Source organism: Gekko japonicus, unplaced genomic scaffold (genome assembly GCF_001447785.1).
Source record: "Gekko japonicus isolate JY-2015 unplaced genomic scaffold, Gekko_japonicus_V1.1 scaffold4539, whole genome shotgun sequence".
NCBI lineage: Eukaryota > Metazoa > Chordata > Lepidosauria > Squamata > Gekkonidae > Gekko > Gekko japonicus.
The window spans coordinates 55,833-81,613 of NW_015167186.1; the positions used below are offsets into that span (position 1 = coordinate 55,833).

The following is a 25,781-nucleotide window of genomic DNA, read 5'->3' on the forward strand; positions in this document are numbered from 1 at the left end:
CAACCAATCAGCGAGCCTGCACAGAGGGTCGCGAGCAGAGACATGCACTACAACTCCCGAAAGTCCTTGCAGCCCTTCGCGATCTCTTCTGGGAAGAGTAGTCTCGTTGTAGGAGATTCCCAATAAAAAGGATTGTTGGCGGACGAGCGTGAAACTACAAATCCCGGCGAGTAACGCGGGAGACGTGACGTAGTCGCATAGCTTTGGCAGCCGAAGCACCGCTTGCCATGGCTTGGAGAGGCTGCTACAGGCTGGAGCTCCAGCTGCGAAGGTGCCTTGGGCGCAAACAGGCATGGGGGCGCCGAGGGATTGCCTCCTGCATTGATCGTAAGAATCGGGAAGAAGGCGTGGAGAACCCAACCGTGTGCACGGGGATTCTGGAATCTACGGGAGGCAGGGCTCCCTTGCCTTTAAAAGTGGTGTGGCAGGTAGAAGCCGGATGGTGCCTTTTTGATCCGTGCATGGAAATGCAACGCCGGGAAAGGCACCACCTGTTGAATTTCTCCCTGGCAGAAATCCAATAGGTGCTGCCTTTTTCAGCATGGAGATGTGGCGATGAGACCAAGAAGCAACACCTGTTGGATTTCTACCTGCTGTGACACTAAATGAATTCTTGCTACTGGGGGGGTGGGGTAGACTGGTAGCTTTAATGCCAACATTCCAAAAAGGTATTTTGGAATTTGTGCGGGGGGGGGGGCTATATGTGTATGTGTGTGTGTGTGTATATATATATATATATATATAACAAGGGGTTAACACGCTAGATCACTACTAATAACAACTGATAGTTATGGTGGAAGCCCTGAGCAGGAGGTCCCCAACACTATTGCCCGGACCATCCCCTATCTTCCTCATCCCCGGACCAATAGAACTACTGAATATTGGAATTTCTAGCTCAAGTGGTTAAGACGCTGAACTGCAGGCTGTGGAAGGTCAGTAGTTCAGCAGTTCAAGACCCGGGTGCCGCAAGACAGGGTGAGCTCCTGTCTCTAGTTCCAGCTCCTGCCAACCTAGCAGTTCGAAAGCAAGAAATTGCAAGTAGATAAATAGGTACCACTTCGGTGGGAAGGTAACAGCGTTCCGTGCGCCTTGGTATTTAGTCATGCCGGCCACATGACCACGGAAACGTCTTCGGACAGCGCTGGCTCTTCGGCTTTGAAACGGAAATGAGCACCGCAACCCTAGAGTCGGATTCGACAACTCATACATTAACTCATACATTAACTTCGAGCAAGGGAAACCTTTACCTTTACAGTAGTTTGTGGTGAGCAAGATGGAAGGAATTGGCAGGAATGGTGAGCAATGACTAAGAAAGGGTGGTTTCTTAGACTGCACCTGCCAGATTATTCAGGAAGATGAGGCCAAGGAAAGGGACAGTGTGTGCCATGCCAACCTTCTGTGGGTGAGAACAAGGCGGGTGCTGGGCTTCAAGTAGGAAATGCATTTGTCTGGCTTTGAGATGGTTCACCGAGCATCTGGGGCACACCTAGGGTTGACAGTTCTAGATTTAGAAATTCCTGGGATTTGGAGGGTTTGAGCAGGGAAGGACCTCAGGGAAGGTATGACGCTTCAGACGAGTTCATTCTCTGAAGTGGCCGTTTCCGCCAGAGGAACTGATCTCTGTAGTCTGGAGATCAGTTGTAATTCTGGGCGATTTCTGGGTCCTACCTGGAGGCTGGCAGCCCTGGGCACATCTGTCCCTACCAAGCAAGGCCATGTCCCAAGGGCATGGTGCCTGGTGACGGGTGTGGGACTCCACAAACACCCCAGTTTTGGGTTAGCCATGTGAGAATGCATCATGAGTCACTGTCGTGGCATTGCAGAAAAGAAAAGTAGCACCATAAAAGACTAACAAAATTGGTGGTAGGGGGAGGAGCTTTCCTGAGTCACTGCTCACTTCTTCAGATACGGGTACAATGGGAGTCCCATTCTACCTGTATCTGAAGAAGTGAGCAGTGACTCGCGAAAGCTCTTTTGTTAGTCATTTAAGGTGCTACTGGACTCTTACTCATCTCTACGGCTACAAACAGACTAACACGGCTACTCATCTTGATCTGTCATGGAGCACTTAGAGAAATAAAATAAAAGTCCCGTGGCACCTTAAGGACTAACAACATGTATCACAATATGAGCTTTTCTGAGTCACAACTTACTTCCTTGGATATATGGGGGGAATAATAATAATTATTATTGGATGGCAGTGTGTGTAGTATAGCCAGGAGTTTGTAAGCTTGTCTGGCAGCCAGAGGTTCTAGCTCTTTTTAGCGTTATGCGCCACTAGGTGGCGGGCTCTTAGAGAGTCAGAGTAGGACCTGAGTTCAAATCGCTAAAATCAAAGCATTAGGTGAGTCACTTTCTCACACCCGGGCCTGCTGGTTAGGGTTGTTGTGAGGATAACATAGAAGAGGGAAAGATGAAAACGTACCTGCCTTGAAAAAAAAAATCTCTTTTTTTGTGTCCCAGCTTCGGTGGGTTTGACAGAGGAGCAGAAAGAATTCCAAAGAGTTGCCTTTGATTTTGCTGCCAAGGAGTTGGCCCCTCATATGGCCGAATGGGATGAAAAGGTGAGGATGCATCTCCGGTCACACAACAACATTTTATTTATGCTCTTTCTGTTCCGCCTTTCTCAGTGAGACTTGAGGTGGATTGCACAGGGCAAGCCAGCTCATTTAGCAGGATGGGACATCCGATGAGCAAGGTAACAGGGCTAGAGCGATAGAATTCCGAAACAAAGCTGGTGGCAGAGCTGCCAAGAAGCCATGTCGGATCAGGCCAATGGCCCATCCAGTCCAACACTCTGGGTCACACAGTGGCTAAAATCCAGGTACCATCAGGGGGTCCACCAGTGGGGCCAGAACTCCAGAAGCTCTCCCACTGTTCCCCCCCCAGCACCACGAATACAGAGCATCCCTGTCCCAGACATAAGAACGTAAGAGAAGCCATGTTGGATCAGGCCAAAGGCCCATCCAGTCCAACACTCTGTGTCACACAGTGGCTAAAATCCAGGTACCATCAGGGGGTCCACCAGCGGGGCCAGAACTCCAGAAGCCCTCCCACTGTTGCCCCCCCCAAGCACCAAGAATACAGAGCATCCCTGCCCCAGAAAGAGTGTTCCATCTATACCTAGTGGCTAATAGCTCCATATGTTTATCCAGTCCCCTCCATATGTGTATCCAATCCAATCTGTGCTTGCAGCTGCCACTACTTCCTGTGGCAGTGAGTTCCACGTGTTAATCCCTCTTTTGGGTGAAGAAGTACTTCCTTTTTGTCTGTTCTAAGCCTATTGCTCATTAATTTCATTGAGTGCCCATGAGTTCTTGTATTGTGAGAAAAGGACTTCTTTCTCTACCTTCTCTAAACCTCTGTTGTGTCCAGGGCTCTTTTTGTAGAAAAAGCCCAGCAGGAACTCATTAGCATAATAGGCCACACCCAACAACAGGAACTCATTAGCATATTGGGCCACACCTCTGACAGCACAGCTCATTAGCACATTAGGCCGCACTCCCATGTTACCAGAAGTGTGGTTATCCAGCCACACCCACCTTTCGCTTGTTATTCTGTTTACCTTGTTTGTTGTCAAAACCCAGGGCTTTTTTTGTAGCAGGAACTCCTTTGCATGTTAGGCCACACACCCCTAATGTAGCCAATCCTAATGAGTTCCTGCTGGGCGTGGCCAACTTGGGAGCCAGCCGGAACTCCATTCCTGTGCGTTCCTGCCCAAAAATAGCCCTGGTTGTGTCACCCCTGAGTTGTCATTTCTCCAAACTAAAGAGCCCTGACCTCTTTGACCATAGGGAAGGTGTCCCATCCCCTTAACCGTTTTAGTTGCCCTTCACTGCACTTTCTCCCATGCTATTCCTTCACAAGGAAGTATCCAGAGTACACCTGCAAAATGTAATTAGTTCAATTGATTTAGCAATGAAACCTTTAGTTTGTTAATTATCGGGGAGGGAGAGCACTCGCAATAGATGAAGCTGAGATTTAAGGCCCGTCGCAGGGAGCAACTGCAGCAGAAAGTGATGGATCGTCTTCTTGCTCTGCTTGTGGACATCTGATTGGCTGCTGTGAAAATCAGGACGCCGGACTAGATGGACCTTCCGTCAGCTCCAGGAAGGCAGTTCTTATCAACTAGGTCAGCTGAATGGACGATCCATATTAAGAACATAAGAACATAAGAGAAGCCAATGTTGGATCAGGGCAAAGGCCCATCCAGTCCAACACTCTGTGTCACACAGTGGCCTGAAATACCAGTGCCATCAGGAGGTCCACCAGTGGGGCCAGGACATTAGAAGCCCTCCCACTGTTGACCCCCCCCCAAGCACCAAGAAGACAGAGCATCCCTTGCCCCAGAGTCCCTATCTATACCTTGTGGCTAATAGCCACTGATGGACCTCTGCTCCATATGCTTATCTAATTCCCTTTTGAAGCCGTCCATGCTTGTAGCCGCCACCACCTCCTGTGGCAGTGAATTCCATGTGTTAATCAATCTTTGGGTGAAGAAGTACTTCCTTCTATCCATTCTAACCCGACCGCTCTGCAGTTTCATGGAGTGCCCACGAGTTCTTGTATTGTGAGAAAGGGAGAGAAGTACCTCTTTCTCTACCTGCTCTTTCCCATGCATAATCTTATAATCCTCAATCATGTCTCCCCTCAGTTGTCGTTTCTCCAAGCTAAAGAGCCCCAAGCGCCTTAACCTTTCCTCATAGGGAAAGTGTTCCAACCCTTTTATCATTCGAGTTGCACAGAAGCAGTGTCCCTGGAAGGAAAAACAAGACCATATGTCAGTGGTTTAGAGCAGGAATAGCCCGTCCTATAGATTGGACATATAAAGGGAATGTGCTGGAGAAAGACCGATTGGAAAGGAAAGCGCAAATACGAATTCATTGGTTTAGATATCTCCAAGCTAGAGGTGTTGTAGAGAAACTCAGGCGAACAGGCACATCTTTTTCACATTTATCAGAGTTTGAATCACTCATCAAAAACTATGATGGTGAATCAAAGGGGTTTAGTTTCCTCCATACAACAAATCTTACTATGGCCCCGGTCACATGGAGCATTAGGCACACTAGAGAGACGGAAGATAGGCGGATTTTCCGGGCGCGATCTCACCGCCACATCTGGGAAGCATAGAGCTCCCGTGGCTCACCCAAGGCTTCACTCCGAAGATGCGCGGTAAAAAAACTAGTGCCTCCGAGGTACTAATTTCCGGAAACCGCGGGGCAAGGGCGGGCGTCAGATCACGTTTCCAATGTTAGCTCGTGGCATCCTGCGCCTGCCCATGTCCCGTCGCGAAAAGGGTTTTTTTGGTCAAGTCTCCACGGGTGTGCACAAGCATCCAACGGCACATGCGAACACTTGGGTTAAAAAAACAACACAACCCCCACGGCACCACTTCTTTGCCGCACTGTAGGAGTGAGGTATGATCGGCACCTTCCCCCAACCACGGGATGTTGGCGGGATGTCCGGTGGGACGTTTGATCCGGCTGCCGTGCGGTAGTTCGCTCCGGGGCAAACAGCCACGCCTCCCCCCCAAAGGCCCATCCAGTCCAACACTCTGTATCACACAGTGGCCAGAAATACCAGTGCCATCAGGTCCACCAGTGGGGCCAGGACACTAGCAGCCCTCCCACTGTTGACCCCCCTAAGCACCAAGAAGACAGAGCATCACTTGCCAGTGCAATATCCCCGCAATATCCGGCCCGTGTGACCAGGGCCTATGAGATATTAAGGCAGAACAATTCAATTTTCAAAAGAAATGGCAAGAAGATCTTGGTAAAGAACTCTCAGATTCATTTTGGCAAAGGGTGTGGCAAGCCCCATCAAACAAATCAAAAGTTTTTAATATTCTCAGTTTGTTGAAATAAAGACTCGATGGTACTATACACCCCAAAGATTGAACAACATAAATAGAACAACCAGCCCACTATGCTGGAAAGGCTGTGGTCTTCCTGGGACATTCTGCCATTGTTGGTGGGAATGCCCCCGTATCCAAAAATTCTGGGTTGACATAACAACGGCTATCAGACAGATAACTGGTCTGGCGATACCTTTTAATCCTGAATTAATATTACTTGAAGCGTGGCCGGAGTCTCTTCCCCAAAAACAAATGACAGAAACAATCTCGTTATTATTGGCTGCAGCTAGAATTACTGTCGCCGCTAGATGGAAATCAGTCTCAGGCCCGTCATTAGACCTGTGGTATGATAAGCTTTGGATGCAATTTATTATGGGAAACATAGCAGATGGCATAGCTAATCACACTAACGAGGATTATCAAACACCATTTGTATGTAAGTGGTTTCCAATCATTCATTTTCTCTCAGAAAAGGAAGTGGTTCCCTCTTTGGCTAATGATAAATACTGGCTTTGTGTCTGAAAATAGAATTGTTTAAAGTAACATATAGGCTAAAGCGACTAACCCATCGATAGAAGTTATGTTAATGAGCATGATGATGCCTCCTTAAGTATTTAGATAATGTTAACAGATGTTTGTTGTTATTCCTTTTGCTCTTCTCATCATGTTGTTGTTATAGTCTTGTATCCTTGCTACATGTTGAAAACCTTGAATAAACCTTTGTTGATTTTAAAGAAAGGAAGGAAAAACAACAGGAATATCAGCAGCGTGACCCACATTGGGCCACGTGTTCGTAGACAACCGCTCTTGGACATTTCTTTCAGTAGCTCCAAAAAGCACCTGTGCTGAAATGTTCTATCTTATCAGGTCCTGTAAGGTTTAGTCAAATAAATGCTGAGCTGGTTGAAGAATGAATTTAAAAGATTATCTGATTAACTGGGCGGGGGGGTTTTAAACACACACACACACACATTTGGAAACTTGCCCAAAATGTCCCAACCCTTCCAGCAATCTCTGGGAGATAGAAAGCATTGCAGGAGCGGGGCAGACTGTGTTGTCTAAGGGTCAGAGCAGGCCCATCCTTGAGGTGCCCCCAGCCCCACCCCCTAGAGGGAAGGCGTCAGCAAGAGCAGGCAGCGGCCAGCTTCATGCCACCCAACTAGTGATGGCAGAAGCGCCTCGCCTTTGGAATTCTGGCACCATGGCGGAGGCTAAGCCAACCACAAAATGTCAGTAGAAAAGAGCAAGAGTCCAGTAGCATCTTGAAGACTAACAAAACTTGTGGGAAGGTATGAGCTTTCGTGATACACCTAGAATCTGAGCCCATCTGTCATATCTTGGAGAGAGAAGTGATTTCAGACACCAAAGGACAATAGCAGGCATGATTGGATTAGGTGTGATATGCAGAGGGGTCATAGGTGTGGAGAAATAAACATTGGTACTGAGACAGGAAACCTAGGTCTTGATTCAGTTCAGGAGGAAGCACTGTCTTGAGCTTCGTTCTCAGTTGCAATTCAGCAAATTCAGTTGCAGTCAGTGCTCCCTCTAAGCTGAGTTAGCGTGGGCTGGCTCACCGTTTTTTAGCCTCTGGCTCACACATTTTCGTCTCAGCTGAGGAAGGAGGCACCGCACCCTTTCTTAAAACACTTGGCAGGTGCTAGAAGAGGTGTTGGTGGGCGTTTTAAATTTCTGTGGTGGTGTGACGTCCCCTCAAGTAGCAGCCAACGTATGATGACGTCTTGAGGGCAAGAGAGGAGCAGAGGTGGTTTGCCATTGCCTGCCTCTGCGTAGCCGCCCTGAATAGACGTCCGAGTCTGAACTGGGGCTGACCCTGCTGAACGTCTGAGACCCGATGAGATCAGGGTAGCCCGGGCCATCCAAGTCAGGGCCTCAATGTCTTTCACTGAGTCTATTCATTTGATTTTTAATTTTTCAAATAGAATTGTTAACAAACCAGACGGTTGAGTAAATATCAATAATTTGATCGGGGCTGAGTAGCAGCTCGGAAACAAGAATAGCATTACAGACATTATCTGTTCAGTGTCAACTTTCCCTAAATCTTGACAGTTATTCTGCCAAATAACCCTATAGCAGCAGCATGTGTATTGACTGCATCTGTATTTTATGTGGCGCTGAAATATAAGGAGTAGAAGAGATTGGATTTATACCCCACCCTTCACTACCCAAAGGTGTCTCAGAGCGGCTGACAAACTCCTTTCCCTTCCCCTCCCCACAACAGACACCCTGTGAGGTAGGTGGGGCTGAGAGAGCCCTGACAGAAACCACTCTTTTTCAAGAACAGCTCTGACAGGACTATGGCTTGCCCAAGGCCATCCAGCCAGGTGCGAGTGGAGGAGTGGGGGAATCAAACCCGGTTCTCCCAGATTAGAGTTCACACACTTAACCACTACACCAGACTTTGCATGCTTAGTCGGAAGAAAGAGACTGACACAGGTAAATGGTATAAACTAAGGGCAGCTTTATTGAACTATTAATTCAACAAGAACAAAGAAGAAGAAGAGAAGAGATTGGATTTATACCCTGTCCTTCACTACCTGAAGGAGTCTCAGAGTGGCTCACAAGCTCCTTTCCCTTCCCCTCCCCCTCCCCACAACAGACACCCTGTGAGGTAGGTGGGGCTGAGAGAGCTTTTGACAGAAACGGCTCTTTTTTTCAAGAACAGCTGTGCCAGAACTAAGGCTTGCCCAAGGTCATCCAGCCAGGTGCAAGTGGAGGAGTGGGGAATCAAACCTGATTCTCCCAGATTAGAGTCCGCGCTCCTAACCACTACACCATAAATAACTCAAGTATAGAACAGCCAAAATCTCAAAAAGAAAAGCAGTCATATCCAGTGTTCCCTCTAAGCTGCGTTAATGTGAGCTAGCTCAGTTTCTAACCTCCAGCTCACACATTTTTGTCTTCGCTCAGAAGGGACGGCTCCACAGCAAACTGATTTACGCAGCCGCCAAATCGCTCGCTCACCACTTTAATGCCGGTCGCTCACAAAGTAGACTTGTTGCTCACAAGACTCCACAGCTTAGAGGGAGCATTTCACAAGACCCCTAATGACCAAATCTTGTTTGAGAGCGTCTGCAATTCACCTTTCTCTACTTCAACAGGAAATATTCCCGGTGGAAACTTTGAGGAAAGCATCCCGGCTAGGGTTTGGTGGGATCTATGTGCGGCCAGATGTGGGGGGCTCGGGATTGTCCCGGCTGGATACCTCCATCATCTTCGAGGCCCTGTCAACAGGATGTGTCAGCACCACAGCCTATATCAGTATCCACAAGTGAGTATGGAGGGGAGGCGGGTTGGAAAACAGGCACCTGTAGGGTTTTCAAGGTCAAAGACAAGCGGAGGTGGGTTTGCCCTTGCCTGCCTCTGCATAGCAACCCTGGGCTTCCTCGGTGGTTTCCCATCCAAGTTGGGTTGCCTCCGTGACACTGTCTGTTTTGCTACTACTTTTACCAGTTTTGGAACGATAGAGATTATTCTCATTGTCAACATTTATTTATTTATTTATTTTTCACATTTGTATCCCGCCCTCCAGGGCTTTTTTTGTAGAAAAAGCCCAGCAGGAACTCATTAGCATAATAGGCCATACCCAACAGCAGGAACTCATTAGCATATTAGGCCACACCCCTGACAGCACAGCTCATTTGCATATTAGGCCACACCCCCATGTTGCCAGAAGTGTGGTCATCCGGCCACATCGACCTTTTGCTTCTTATTCTGTTTATCTTGTTTGTTGTCAAAACCCAGGGTTTTTTGCATATTAAGCCACACACCCTTAATTGTAGCCAATCCGAATGAGTTTCTGCTGTTGGGTGTGGCCTATTATGCTGATGAGTTCCTGCTGGGCGTGGCCAACTTGGGAGCCAGACGGAACTCCGTTCCTGTGCGTTCCTGCCCAAAAATAGGCCTGCCGCCCTCCCCAGTGGACTCAGGGCGGCTAACAGGGGCAAGGTCATTAGCCATGCCATAGGTAAAAACCAGTGTTCCCTCTAAGCTGAGTTAGTGTGAGCTAGCTCACAGTTTTTTAGCCTCCAGCTCACACATTTTTGTCCTAGCTCAAGAAACTAATTTATGCAGTAACCAAATTGCTCACTCACAACCTTAATGCCAGTAGCTCACAAAGTAGAATTTTTGCTCACTAGACTCTACAGCTTAGAGGGAACATTGGTAAAAACATATAAAAACGTAGTAAAAACATCCAAACACTAAAACCACAGTACTCAATCCATTATTAGTATCCTAAGTCCAAGAGGGTATCACCGCAGTTCCAGATGGTACTCCCATGGTGTACGTGTCCAATGGCGACATGAGGTTTAGCCCATTATGAAACCCTTTGCTTGTGACCTTCCAACCTTGGTGGCGTTTGAAATTTATGATTGGAAAGTACTAATATCAGCTTACATAATAATCCAGCATTGAAGATCACACTTGTCCGTCTTTGAAGAAGACATTTGAAACAAAGAATTAATCCGGAATCTCCGTGAGAGTATTTGGACTTGAGAATTTTGGTGATAGGATTTGTACAGGTTTTCACTTGGGTATACACTTAGATTTTGGTATGGCATTTCTCATACTAAGATTCTGTACATGGATTTGTAAAATTACTTACGTAAAAACGTGTGTCCTTATAAGAATTGAAAAAAAAATAACATCTGACGTTTTATTGGCGTCTCTTCTTACAGTCCTTCTGATTTTTTTGATGCACTTGTGTTGACCGTGGCTCTTCTTCCAGTGTATTTGTTTTGCTCCTGCAGCATGTGCGCCTGGATGATTGACACCTTTGGGAACGAAGAACAGAGGCACAAGTTTTGCCCCTCACTTTGCAACATGGAGAAGCTTGCTTCTTACTGCCTGACCGAGCCAGGTGAGACAGATGGGGTGGGGTTGGGGGAAGGTGCACTCTGTCCATTTCCAGACCCTGAGAACTAAGGAGGTATTGATCACGACAGAGGGGTGAGTGTGTGTGTAAAATACCACCAAGTCACAGCTGACTTATGCGACCCTGTAAGGTTCTAAGACGCTGAACTGCAGACTGTGGAAGGTCGGTAGTTCAGCGGTTCGAGACCTGAGTGTGCCGCATGATGGAGTGAGCTCCCGTCTCTAGTTCCAGCTCCTGCCAACCTAGCAGTTCGAAAGCAAGAAATTGCAAGTGGATAAATAGGTACTGCTTCAGTGGGAACAGCGTTCCTTGCGCCTTGGTGATCGTGCAACTGTGGGTCAAATTCTTCCGGAGAGAAGAGCCTTGCTTCCCCCTCCACTCACCCACTTACATTAGGTAGGTTAGGCTGAAATAGTGCAACTGGCTCAAGGTTAGTTGAGAAATCTAAGCTATGATTGATAGCCAAGAAGGAGAACAGTTGGATTTATACCCCACCGTTCACTTGGAGTCTCAGAGCAGCAATCTCATTCCCTTCCTCACCTCACAACAGACACCCTTTGAGGTAGAGGCTGAGAGCGCTCGAAGAGAGCTGTGACTGACCCAAGGTCACCCAGCTGGTTGCAAGTGGAACATCCAGGTTCGGGCATGACAGGGTTGTACCTGAAGAAGCGAGCAGTGGCTCACGAAAGCTCACACCAGTGTTCCCTCTAGTGTGAGCCAGCTCACAGTTTTTTAGCCTCTGGCTCACACATTTATGTCTTGGCTCAGCACGGAGGGCTCCAGAGCAAACTAATGTACGTAGCAGCCAAATCGCCCGTTCACAACTTTAAGGCCTTTAGCTCACAAAGTAGAATTCTTGCTCACAAGACTCCGCAGCTTAGAGGGAACACAAATTTTGTTAGTCTTTAAGGAGCTTCTGGGAGCTGCGGTGGCTCAAGTGGTTACAACGCTGAACTGCAGGCTGTGGAAGGTCGGTAGTTCAGCGGTTCAAGACCCGGGTGCCGCAAGACGGAGTGAGCTCCCGACTCTAGTTCCAGCTCCTGCCAACATAGCAGTTCGAAAGCAAGAAATTGCAAGTAGATAAATAGGCACCACTTCAGTGGGAAGGTAACAGCGTTCCATGCACCTTGGTGTTTAGTCATGCCAGCCACATGACCATGGAAACGTCTTCAGACAGCGCTGGCTCTTCGGCTTGGAAACGGAGATGAGCACCGCCACCCTAGAGTCGGACTTGACTGGCTTTCGAGCAAGGGAACTTTTACCTTTACTAAGGAGCTTCTGGACTCGTACTCTTTTCTACTGCTACAGACAAACTAACACAGCTACCCCTCTTGATCTAGGGCACATAAATGTGAAAAAAATAAATAAATAACAGAGGTGTGTATGTGTTAGGTGCTATTACTTCAGTTCTGACTTATGGCGACCAAAACGTTTTCATTTTAGATTGTCTCATTATCAGAGAAATGGTTTACTGGCTGAGGTAGGCAAAGGTAGCATCTCAGGATTAGTTGAGTTCAAGAGTCTCGGTGGGATGGATCCATTAGATTAGTATGTTTGAATCCCATCCTTCCTCCAAGGCGTTCTAGTTGGTACAGACTGCGATCATACGCACAATTAGACCCGGCATAGGTGCGAATGCCGGGCAGATTTAAAGGGCACGATCAGACAGCAACATCTGGGAAGTGCCACGCAGCTGTCAGCAACCCGTTCTGCTCCGCCGCAGAACCGGAATTAAAAAATGCCGGGGAAAACCTGGTAGTAGACGGGTTGTGATGAGCCACGGACGGACTTTCCGGTGTCTGATCGCTCCAGCGCACTCTCATGCCGTTGGGATGGTCTGATCAGGCCATCCCAACTCCATGCCATTGTTTTTTCCCCCCTTCGCAGTATGTGCATCATTGCAAACTCCATAGGGAGCCCTCAGTGCAGAGGTGCGATTAATCAATTCCTCATTTAAGTGCATGGGGGGAAAACAGCACACAAAAAAAGACTCACCCGCAGTTGCGTCTGATCACACACTGACGGACTGCACCTGCAGCTTCAAAGGGAGGTGTGATCGTACATGAGTTAGTGTGAGCTAGCTCACAGATTTTTAGCCTCTGGCTCACACATTCTTTCTTAGCTCAGGAAAGAGAGCTCCAGAGCACACTAATGTATGCAGTAGCCAAAACACTTGCTCACAACTTTAATGCCAGTAGCTCACAAAGGGGTATTTTTGTTCACAAGACTCCACAGCCTAGAGGGAGCATTGGTTGTGGCAAGCATCTCAGAGGTGGAAATTATGGCCAAAAATGCTAATGAGACCATAGGGCAGGATTTCTCATCTCTGCTAATGATCATGTTACAAAATGTCTTACATAGTACTGTTATTAATTAAGAGAACATAAGAGACGCCAATGTTGGATCAGGCCAAAGGCCCATCCAGTCCAACACTCTGTGTCACACAGTGGCCAGAAATACCAGTGCCATCAGGAGGTCCACCAGTGGGGCCAGGACATTAGAAGCCCTCCCACTGTTGACCCCCCCCCAAGCACCAAGATGACAGAGCATCACTTGCCCCAGAGTCCCTATCTATACCTTGTGGCTAATAGCCACTGATGGACCTCTGCTCCATATGCTTATCTAATTCCCTTTTGAAGCCGTCCATGCTTGTAGCCGCCACCACTTCCTGTGGCAGTGAATTCCATGTGTTAATCACTCTTTGGGTGAAGAAGTACTTCCTTTTATCCGTTCTAACCCGACCGCTCAGCAATTTCATGGAGTGCCCACGGGTTCTTGTATTGTGAGAAAGGGAGAAAAGTACCTCTTTCTTTACCTGCTCTTTCCCATGCATAATCTTATAAACCTCGATCATGTCACCCCTCAGTCGTCTTTTCTCCAAGCTAAAGAGCCCTAAGCGCCTTAACCTTTCCTCATAGGGAAAGTGTTCCAACCCTTTTATCATTCGAGTTGCCCTTTTCTGCACTTTTTCCAAAGCTATAATATCCTTTTTAAGGTGTGGTGACCAGAATTGCACACAGTATTCCAAATGAGGTCTTACCATTGATTTATATAGGGGCATTATTATATTGGCTGATCTGTTTTCAATACCCTTCCTAATAATCCCCAGCATAGCATTGGCCTTCTTTATTGCAGTCACACACTGTCTCGACATTTTCAGTGAGTTATCTACTACAACTCCAAGATCTCTCTCTTGATCAGTTTCTGCCAGTTCAGACCCCATCAACGTGTATTTATATTTAGGATTTTTGGCTCCAATGTGCATCACCTTGCACTTGGCCACATTGAACCCCATTTGCCATGTTGACGCCCACTTGCCCATCCTTGACAGATCCCTTTGAAGTGCCTCACAATCCTCACTGGTTTTCACCACCCTGAACAACTTCGTATCATCCGCAAAAAAGATCCATTCCCCGATGAATGCTGCAGAACATTCTCCTGGTACAGCGTCCTAGCAGCCTCTCCCACAAACTGAAATTTCTATGCCTCGAATAAATATGCTTACAAGATAATCCAAAATTCTTCCTTGATTGAGCTCTGAGTATTGCCTTGGGGACTAATAATAAGAGTTAGCAGTCTTGATGTTCAGGGTCAGTATAAAACAGCCCTTCGAGGCGGGCCTGTATTATTCCTGTATGGAAGATGTTGCAGGAAACACTAAAGTGGAGAGAGAATGGCTTCTCAAAGACCATCTGATGAGTTCCTGTCTGAGGGGATTTGAACCAGCAACTTTCTGAAGTGGAACTCATTCTTTCAGCCACTGCTCTCAGTCTCTTTACAGGTGTGGTGATTTGGCCACCGGTAAAAATGGTTCTGGACAGGGCTATTTTTGGGCAGGAACGCACAGGAACGGAGTTCCGGCTGGCTCCTGAGTTGGCCACGCCCAGTAGGAACTCATTAGCATAATTGGCCACACCTAACAGCAGACACTCATTAGGATTGGCTACATTAGGGGTGTGTGGCCTAACATGCAAAGGAGTTCCTGCTACAAAAAAAGGCCCTGGGTTTTGACAACAAACAAGGTAAACAGAATAAGGAGCAAAAGGAGGGTGTGGTTGGATGACCACACTTCTGGTAACATGTGGGGTGTGGCCTAATATGCTAATGTGTTTCTGCTGTTGGGTGTGACCTATTATGCTAATGAGTTCCTACTGGGCTTTTTCTACAAAAAAACCCCTGGTTCTGGACAAATTAATGGAGGAGAGGTCTGTCAATGGCTGTTACTCATGAGAACTAAATAGAACCTCCACATTCAAAGGCAGTATATCCTTTGTTTACTAGATGCTGGGGACTGCAAACGAGACAGGGCTGTTGCTTTCATGCCCTACTTGTGGGGTTCTCAAACTAGGCTGTGACATTGTCCCCAATAAGGCGATTTTACTTGTACTCTTAGGACCTAAACTGGAAGGTACATATTGATACTATTACTATCTCCAATGTATGCAATTGCTGCTTGTGTGTGTGTCATTCCATTCCAGATGGGAAAATTCGATTTTTGGACCTATATTGTTCACTGCCTTACAAGTGGAACAGGGACTTTGTTGCATGTTGTATTCTGTACTATTTGGACTCCGAAGAAGGCTCTTGTGAGCCAAAATGCATCAGGTTATATACTGTTCTTTGTTGTGCACTTGTCACTTTGAACATTTTATGAGGCTTTGTTTGGGCCCCTACAAGGTTTTTATGTGTTTTTGAAACAAACACATATACTTTTGTCTATACCTATTGATGTTTTTAACTTTTGGCCCCTTTACTAGCTTTCTGAACTTCCTTTGGAGTATTTTTGCTTGGTCGGTTTAGTTTTTCCTCCCCCTCTCTTTGTGGTTGCTGCTGATGGGTAGCCAGATTTTGGACCAGATGAATCCCTGGTTTTCTAACGTTCTTCGCTCCTCATCGTTTTGGATTGCTTTTCCGAGCACTTCCCTAATCTCCCCGCCCCCTTCCCCAGTTGCTCTCCATCTTTTCGTTTCTCCACTCAGCCTGCTGTGTTCCTCTGCTCCCTTGCCTTCCTGGTTCCACAGGTCTCGGATTCACAGACCACACATGGCAGCTTCCTTCCCTCCCAGGTTTGCTGTTGGTTGCGGAGGGGGGATTCCTGAATGGTAACTTTCTCTCAATTCTCCGACTAGGCTTTCATCAGTGGCGGGGGCGATACAGATGTGTACGTGGTCATGTGCCGTACAGGAGGGCCCGGTGCCAAAGGCATCTCCTGTTTGGTGCTGGAGAAAGGAATCCCCGGGCTGAGTTTTGGAAAGAAGGAGAGGAAGGTAAGAGAAATGGGGTGCAGCTGGTCTCTGGCATTCTCGCAGGGGTGCAACCAGTCTCTCGAGCTCTCGCCTGGGAACCCGTGCACCAGGAGCGACCAACTCTCTCTGTTCCTCCATGTCCTTCCTGGAAACCCACCTTTTCCAGAAAACCTTTAGCACGGTCACCTATCCCTGCTGAAATATGTTGTTACACCGCCCTGAGCCCTTTGGGGGAGGGCGGTTTATAAACTGAATCGAGCCAGCGAGAAAGCACGCATGACTGGAACGAACACCAATTCTACACCTGTTTACCCCCACTTCCGCATCCATTATCGCAAACTCTTGTTTTGGAAGCTCTTTGGGGCAGGGGCCTGTTTTCTTGTTCTCTGTAAAGAGCGATGCACACTGGTCACTCTAGAAAAGGAACGTGTACAAAAATGACTGGAAACTGTCCTGGCAAGTGCCCCGCTGATATAGGGCATAGTGTCTCTGTCTGAGCACAAAGGGGTTCCTCTTTTCCTGCAGGTGGGCTGGAACTCCCAGCCGACCCGGGCCGTGATATTTGAGGACTGTGCCGTTCCGGTGGCCAACCGACTGGGAGAGGAAGGGCAGGGCTTCAACATTGCCATGCGGGGGCTGAACGGAGGGAGGGTTAACATTGGTAAGAGTGGCCGAAAGGAAGAATGGGCTATTGGGGGTGGGGGAGGGGACAGTCTTCCTCGGTGTAACCGCCTGTCTGCTCTGGTTTCCTACTCCAGCTTCGTGTTCGTTGGGCGCTGCCCATGCCTGCGTCCTCCTGGCTCGGGATCACCTCAATGTCCGCAAGCAATTTGGGGAAGTGCTAGCAAGCAGTCAGGTGACTTCTTAATTTGACTATCTGCTCTTACAAGAGCTAGTTCGGTGTAGTGGACTCTAATCTGGGAGAATCGGGTTTGAGACCCCACCCCTCCACTTGTACCTGGCTGGATGACCTTGGGCAAGCCGTAGTTCTGATAAGAGCTGTTCTTGAAAAAAGAGCCGTTTCTGTCAGAGCTCTCTCAGCCCCACCGACCTCACAGGGTGTGTCTGTTGTGGGGAGGGGAAGGGAAAGGAGTTTGTAAGCCGCTCTGAGACTCCTTTGGGTAGTGAAGGGCGGGATATAAATCCAGTCTCCTCCTCCTCCTCCTTACAATGGAACCTTCCTGTTGGTAACGGGATGGTCGGCCCCAAATATCTGCCGCTTCGCAAACACAAGAGCCACACTTAGTAAAAGAAAAATATCTTTACTATAAAAATAGAATAAAATATGGGTATGGTACTTTGGATAAAAGAAATAAAATAAAAGTTACATACTTGCAGTTACTCTCAGTAATATATGCTAACAGCTACATCTTTCTATCTCTCTTGGCTTCTAGAAGAGAACGACCTCTTTGGTTCACACAAAGGGCCATAAACTTGTGAATACATTAATGCAAGATCAAAGCATTTCTACAAACCAGATGTTAGTTGACCAATACAAAGGTTCACTTCATTAGGATAAACAACTCCCACAAACTTTCCCGCCGTTGAATACATTATGTAACGTAACATCCTGTTTCCTAACAAACAACATTTAACTCTGTAATGACTGAAGTGTAAGCAACTCGCAATTCCAACAAACGGAAAAAGACAGTAATCACGACAGGGGGAAAAAATGGGTATTTTCTTTTTGGGCTATCCGTTAAGCCTTGTGAACAAGCACTTAATCCCCTTTCTACTTCTCTCTGTCTTTTCTTTTTTTGGGGGGGGACAGTACCTCCAGTTCCGGCTGGCTGAGATGGCGACGCAGCTGGTGGCAGCACGGCTGATGGTGCGGAACGCGGCTCGGGCCCTGCAGGAGAACCGGGAGGACGCCGTGGCTCTGTGCTCCATGGCCAAGCTCTTTGCCACGGACGAGTGCTTTGCGGTAGGCGAAGTGGCGGGCCTTTCCACTGACCCGCAGAGTTGACGGTCGTCCTTTGACATTCCATTCCCCTGCATAAGAAATAGGGGGGGGGGGACTCTGGGCTTCCTCGGAAGGCTGCCAGGGATCCCTCAGTGACACGACACATTGTTGACAGATGAGTTCAGCTGGAAAAACAGTGTGGAAAGAGACGAGCAAAGCACAGACTTTAAGAAGGAGGTGTGGATGCTCTAGAGCAGTGGCCTTCGACCTTTCCAAGCCTGGGACGTCCTCACCACACGGGGGCTTCCAGACAGCTGATTACAAGACAGACAGCCGCCCAAGGGAAAGCCATCAGTGCCTGGCTGACTTTTAAAGGGTCAGCCACCGTCGATCATGTGGCTGGTGTGAGGAACGTTACAGGGGGAGGCTTCTGTGGCTCCGTTAGGCCTAGTGGATGCCGGGATGGGCACCATGGAGTGCCTGCCACCCTTACTGCCAGCTTAGGTCCCCACATCCAAATCCACTGCCTGCTTTGTCTTATTCATGGATCCCTCCCTCCACCCCCAAAGTCTTTGGCCTCCTGCGTTCTCGTCTCTCTGGGGCCTGCAGCCCTCCTCCTTCCAAGCAATCCTCGTCTCTGTTTCTCCTTCAGTCCAATAGTACACACCTCCTTTTAATCCAGATGTGTTTGTGTGGCATCTTCCCCAGCCAAACCTTTCTTTGCTCGCTGTCAGCCTTCCGTTGGCGATGCTGACTCCCTGAGCAGTGAGAAATGTTTGTGAACGTTCCTTAACATCACAGTGGTTCTTTGTTTATGTACTGACTGCCTTCTGACGGGAAAATCCCCAAGGTGGTTTGCAATCTCCTCTACAAGATACAATGAAATGAAAGAAACCAATGAAAGCATCTCACAAACAACATATTTTGAATAACTTTTAGAATGTGAGTTGCAGAGAGCCCGTTTGGTTGTACGTGGTTAAGTGCGCAGACTCTAATCTGGGAGAACTGGGTTTGATTCCCCATTCCTCCACAGCTGCTGGATGACCTTGGGCAAGCCACAGTTCTGTCAGAGCTGTTCTTGAAAACAGCAGTTTCTGTCAGAGCTCTCTCAGCCGCACCTACCTCACAGGGTGCCCGTTGTGGGGAGGGGAAGGGAAAGTTTGTAAGCCGCTCAGAAGGGCGGGGTATAAATTCAATCTCTTCTTCTTCTCTTCTTCTTCTCTTCATTGATGCAATTGGAAGCCAGCTGGAAAGGTCTCCTCTTAAGAACCATCTGGAATGTCTTTAGAGAAGCAGGTCTTGTAAAGAGGAGTTCCACAGGTGGGGGCCGGGGGGGCAAAAATCTCTTCTTCCAGGGCCCTGGCAGCCAAGTCGTATACTATCAGCTGATCAGAGGGATGGGCTGTGGCTCAGTGATAGAGCATCTGCTTGGCACGCAGAAGGTCCCAGGTTCAATCCCCGGCATCTCCAGTTAAAGGATCCTGCAGTAGGTGATGTGAAATATCTCCTCCTGGGACCCTGGATAGCAGCTGCCAGTCTCAGTAGACAACACTGACCTTCATGGACCGATGGTCTGATTCAGTATTGGGCAGCTTCATGTGTTCAAGAGACCTTGGAAGATTTCTCTCCAAGTTGGCCACTAGGTGGCAATCTTGCATTTTCATTGAAACCTTTGCAACTCTATAATGCACCAACATAGCCGACATGGACCTAAATTGTTCTTGTGCAACCAAACACATATCTCGCCCACCCAAATCCACTAGAAACAATGCCGATGGTGAACTTTAGAGGCCTTGTTCTCAGCTGGGACAACGGTCTGATTTTTCAGACGGCCTTTAAAGCAGGTTTCTCATTCCCGCTCCGCTCTGCTGCGGCGTCCCTGAGAAAGTTTCCCTGCCCTGGCGACTGATCCTTGCCTCTCCTCTCCTTCCTAGATCTGCAACCAAGCCCTGCAGATGCACGGTGGCTACGGGTACCTGAAGGACTACGCCGTGCAGCAGTTTGTGCGAGACATCCGAGTGCACCAGATTTTGGAAGGTAATTCGGGCCGGGGGACGGCTGCCTGCCCCCACCGGCCATCGCTTGCCTCATCTGGCCGGTTCAGTGTGACCCTCCACTTTTCTTGGCCTGTGCTAGGAGCCCAGTATGCACGGCTTCAGTGCAAACTGGAGCAGCAGGTGAACTGACTGCACGAATGCTCTGCTGTTACAATTGCCAACTCCAGGCTGGGAAACTGGTGGAGATTTTTTTTGGGGGGGGGCAGGAATTCTGGGGAGGCCAGGGACCAATGCTTTTTTTGTAGAAAAAGTCCAGCAGGAACTCATTAGCATAATAGGCCACATCCAGAAGCAGAAACTAATTAGCATATTAGGCCACACCCCTGACTGCACTGCTCATTAGCATATTAAGCCGCATTCCCATGTTACCAGAAGTGTGCTCATCCAGCCACACCCACCTTTTGCTTCTTATTCTGTATACCTTGTTTGTGGTCAAAACCCAGGGCTTTTTTTGTAGCAGGAACTCCTTTGCATGTTAGGCCACACACCCCTAATGTAGCCAATCCTAATGAGTTTCTGCGGTTGGGTGTGGCCTATTATGCTAATGAGTTCCTGCTGGGCGTGGCCAACTTGGGAGCCAGCCGGAACTCCGTTCCTGTGCGTTCCTGCCCAAAAATAGCCCTGCCAGGGACCAATGCTCCCTCATGAACTGTGCCTCAGCAGCTGCTGGATTCTACCTTTGAATGGTCCTTCACATTAAAAATAAATAAATCTGAAAACAGAAAATTAACACAGCAGGAAAAGACATAAACATTCTCCCCCCACACACACACACACACTTGTTGTGGTGGTTTCCTTTTTGCAAGGCATTATAAACTCATGGAAACATTCCAAACGACAATTCACCTCCTGCAGACTGATATGGTGCAGTCCAGTGTTCCCTCTAAGCTGTACGTGTGAGCGGCCATTCATTAACACAGGAAGCCCCGCTCAGCAGCAATCTGGAGCCGCGCAGGGTCTTGCACTGCCCATTGCCCATTCGAAGACTACAGCAGTTATATTCTGCTCAGGATGTGAACTGCTGCGCTCAAATTGTGTGAGCTGGAGGATAAAAAACTGTGAGCTAGCTCACACTCACTCAGCTTAGAGGGGACACTGCCAGGGACTTCTGCAGGGTATAATGCAATGGAATCCACGCTCCGAAGCAGCCGTTTCCTCCAGGAGACTCATCTCTGTAGCCTGGAGATCGGCTGTAATTACAGAAGATCTTCAGGTCCCGCCTGGAGGGTAGATAACCAAAAAGAGCTCACGGGAAAAGTAAATAGAAAATAGACAGTGGCAACGGTGATGTATTCATGGAGGGAATATCACTCTTTTGTAGATTTTTAAAAAATAGATATGAATACCAGTACCAGGGCTATTTTTGGGCAGGAACGGAGTTCCGGCTGGCCTCCAAGTTGGCCATGCCCAGCAGGAACTCATTAGCATAATAGGCCACACCCAACCGCAGAAACTCATTAGGATTGGCTACATTAGGGGTGTGTGGCCTAACACGCAAAGGAGTTCCTGCTACAAAAAAAGCCCTGGTTTTTGACAACAAACAAGGTAAACAGAATAAGAAGCAAAAGGTGGGTGTGGCTGGATGACCACACTTCTGGTAAAACGGGGGTGTGGCCTAATGTGCTAATGAGCTGTGCTGTCAGGGGTGTGGCCTAATAGGCTAATGAGTTTCTGCGGTTGGGTGTGGCCTATTATGCTAATGAGTTCCTGCTGGGCTTTTTCTACAAAAAGAGTCCTGACCAGTACTAATACATTTCTGTACACTCATACAAGAATAAACATTTTAAATAAAAGATTCCACAGTGTTGACAAGCACAGTCCAATAATCTAAAGGTCTTACAAACAGTAAATCTTCTCTGTGTCTTTCTTGTACTAAATTCAGGGCTCTTTTTGTAGCAGGAACTCCTTTGCATATTAGGCGACACACCTCTAAGGTAGCCAATCCACCAAGAGCTTACAGAGCTCTTCTTACAGGGGCTACTGTAAGCTCTTGGAGGATTGGCTACATTAGGGGTGTGTCACCTAATATGCAAAGGAGTTCCTGCTACAATGGATTTTAGGCAAATAGCACCTGTTTCATAGGGTTTCTTCAGAGCAGACTCCATGTAGACTCCATGACTCCTTTCCCACTCAGCATTCTGAGTAGGAAATGCACTGTTTGTAAGAACTTTAGATTATTGTACTGTGTTGTCAACATTGTGGAATAATTTTTTTAATGTTTATACTTGTATGAGTGTACAGAAATGTATTGGTATTAATATTGATCTATTTTTTTGAAAACCTGTAAAAGAGTGATATTCCTTTCGTAAATATATCATGGTCGCCATTGACTATTTTCTACCTGCCTGGAGGTTGTTCTCTATACCACTGGTTCCAGGGGTCGTTTCGTAGAAAAAGAGCTAGGGGAACTCATTAGCATAACTCATTAGCATATGCCACACCCCCTGACATCACTGGAAGTGTGTCATAAGGCCACACCCCTGACATCACCGGAAGTGTGTCATAAGGCCACACACCCCGCCCCCAACGGTCCCGGCCGCCGCCGCCGGCCTTGCAGCTCCACTGCCGAGCCCCATGAGGGGCCCGGCGGTGGACCTGCAAGGCCGGCGGGAGTGCAAGGAAGCCCCGCGAAGGCCCTCCCTGGCCCCAGGCAGGCAGGGGTGGGGAGAGGCAGGGAGGAAGCAACTTACCCTCCCTCTTCTCCTGCCTCCTCCTGGCTGAATGAGGGCCGGAAGCGGGGCGGCCGGAAGCAGGGGGCAGGGCTTCGTCATGTGCCCCGCCCCCCGTACCTCACCCGGGGGAACTGCGATCCCCCGCGATCTCCCCCTAAATGACCTCTGACTGGTTCCCAGAGTGGGCGCTGGAACGATCCAGGTGGGTGGTAGGAGCCTTGGGTGCAATTGGGAGGCGTTGAATAAAAATAAGGGGGGTGGGGTGGAAGCATAAAGAAAGAAGAGTCCAGAACCTATCTAAAGCAGCCTTTTCCTGCCTTCTCCTGGTCTTCCCTGGGATCAGGGAGGGAGGTGGAGATGGAGAAGGGTCCCCGCAGCCAATCACAGCCATCCTGCACAGCCACAGCAAATGCATGTGTACCCTTGTAAGGCTGGTGTTGCTGCTGAGCTATTGTGTGCAGGGGTCATTTCGTAGGAAAAGAGGGGCAGGAGCTCATTAGCATAACTTATTTGCATATGCCACACCCCCTGACGTCACCGGAACTGTGTCAGAAGGCAACACCCACCGCTCAGGCTCCACTGGACTGTTTTGGATTGCTAGCTATTGGGGGAGACACGTGCAGATCTGCCCTAGCACAGGAGGGAGAGCTTGTACCTGAATAAACCTTGGCCTTAAAGGTGCCACTGGACTGTTTTGGATTGCTAGCTGGGGGGGGGGGAACGCACAGATCTGTGCAGGAAGGAAGGAGAGATAAAAGAGAAGGAAAGAGGGAAAGAAAGAGGGAGAGAAGGAAGCAAGGAGGCTTCTTGCTCCTCGTGGCCTGGGGCTGCTGGGAGCAGGGGGTGGGGTTTGTTGCATGTGCCCGCCCCCTGGACTCTTTACTGCCGGAGCTCCGCTCCTGTGCGCTCCTGCAGGAAATGACCCCTGATTGTGTGGTGGCTGCTGCTGGCCTCTGGCTTCAGGCCGACGACATCTTTCTTTACTTACAACAACATCTTTCTTTACCATGTGCAGATTTGTCACTGCATCTTTTTGTCCACTTCTTGAAGGCAGATTTCCAGGGGGGCACTGAGTAATTTTTTTTTCTAAAAGGGGGTGGTAGGCCAAATAGCTTTGAGAACCTCTCCTGTATACCATGTTCCTAAATCTTCCAAACCAATGTGCTGACTTGAACGTGCAACTTGATGCTTCCTCTTCAGAGGCCACATGTAGGAGCATGATTCCAATTTTCTAATCCTCTTTGCTGGTAAACTTGTGCCGTTCGCTAGCATATGTATTTCAGCACCTCAAACAGGCACAGCCGGCACCTTCAGTGTTGGCCTTCGCGAGGACTAGAAACTTGCTTGCTTCCTATTTTTAAAAAGAAAAGCTGAGATCCATAGAGCAGTGCTCCCTCTGAGCTGTGGAGTCTCTCGAGCAAAAATTCTACTTTGCGAGCTACCGGCATTAAAGTTGTGAGCGAGCGATTTGGCTGCTGCATCAATTAGTTTGCTCTGGAGCCATCCTTCCTGAGCGAAGACAAAAATGCATGAGCCGGAGGCTAAAAAACTGTGAGCTAGCTCACACCAACTCAGCTTAGGGGGGGACACTGCCATAGAGTTCCAAATTTTGGTCTGGATTCCCCGTGTTTGCAGAGCATCGTCCAAAGAGGCACATTTGTGCTACTTTGCTAACACCCATGATCTCTCTCTCTGCCTGCTATAGGTACCAACGAGGTGATGAGAATGATTGTGGCCCGAAGTCTGTTACAGGCATAGAACTGAGAGCTGGTCTCTTCATTCTGTCCACACTCCAACAACTACGGAGCTGTCTGTTGCTTTGGCAGCTGTTGCTTGAAACGCACACTATTTCTGTACCAAGCAGTGCCACGCTGCGTTGCAGCAATTGCAGGGGGGGGAGAGACAAGCGCCCCCTAGATATAAATGGAACCTTTTGTCCTTGAAGTCCCAACTCTGAGCCATCTGCTGATATTCTTTGGAAAGGAACATCACTGCTTAGAATCGGCCAGCCTGTATCCTTGTTGGTACTGTCGTCTCGGTTTCCTGGCCTGTTAATGGGCATGAACACCAGGGCAAACCCCTATGGATTCTGTGCAGGATGGAAGGCAAGAATATCTTCCTGTTCAATTCACATTTCCCAGAGATGGCAATTTCCCCCACCAAAGGCCATATGAAGCCATAGATGCCTCTTGAAGCTCTGCCTCTTTAACTGGACACAGCTCCTGTTTTAGGTCAAGCAGCGGGGAAAGGAGGTGGATTTCATTTCTTGGCCGTCAGTAATCCCTCCACACTGTCTCTTCATTGAAACCACTGATCTTTTCCACCATCCAATGGCGTGCTTGTTCTTCTTATCGTCGGTGTCCGTTGATCCTACCAAAAGACGAGAAACAGTCACCTGGCATCCCACAGGCCGGCAGTGCGACCCTTTTCTAGGGGACCAGCAAGGAAAATATGTGGATCAGTTTGTTTTTCAAGGTTGGAATCAATAAAAACCGATCTTCTTGTTCTGTTTCTTGTTCTATTAAGTATTCCGCTCTCGTTCGGCAGCAATTGTTCTCGACGGAGAGAGTGCTCTCAAGTGCAAACTGCAGGGATCCAAAACGTTCACAATTATAATTCTGGCTTCCTCTGGGTGGTATGTTAGTATAGAGAGATGTTACATCCATTACTGCTAATGTGAGATTAGTCGTGGCCAGGGACATCGACTCAGCTACCTGAATAAAATGGATAGTATCTTTGTAACGAGTGGTACAAATGGTTGCAAAAAACGGTCAAGATATTGAGACAAAGGCTCCAAAAGGCAGCCCGAACCTGATAAAATCGGTCAGCCCGGGGGGTGGAGTTCTGCCCTTATGAATTTTAGGAAGAGCATATAAGACAGGACATCTAGGAAATTTATTCACCAAGAACTTAGAAGTTCTATCATCAATCAAGCCCTGTATTACTGTGTCACTTGATCATTATAGAAATCACTCTCATAACGTGCTGTTGGATCACGATCTAATATTTTATAATGAGCAAATTTTTCTAAGATTGCTACCTTTTTTGGCTTCCCCAGCTGCTATTTCTGGCATCTCCCCCCCCCCAAATATATACAGGCGGGAGGGAGGGCTCTCCTAGTTCTCCGCCCCCCCTATAAATACCTTATTCTGGAT

General features: G+C 48.2%; 1 protein-coding gene across 1 annotated transcript; it reads left to right on the top strand.

Moving 5' to 3' along the window:
• The first annotated feature begins 227 nt into the window (after nucleotides 1-227).
• Nucleotides 228-25,111, top strand: ACAD8 (acyl-CoA dehydrogenase family member 8). Its single transcript, XM_015413143.1, is given in 10 exon segments — nucleotides 228-327; nucleotides 2,464-2,564; nucleotides 8,974-9,143; nucleotides 10,624-10,747; nucleotides 15,785-16,015; nucleotides 16,520-16,655; nucleotides 16,753-16,850; nucleotides 17,766-17,918; nucleotides 19,832-19,934; nucleotides 24,332-25,111. Coding segments are annotated over 10 exon segments (1,269 nt in total). The 3' UTR covers nucleotides 24,385-25,111.
• Nucleotides 25,112-25,781: the final 670 nt, after the last annotated feature.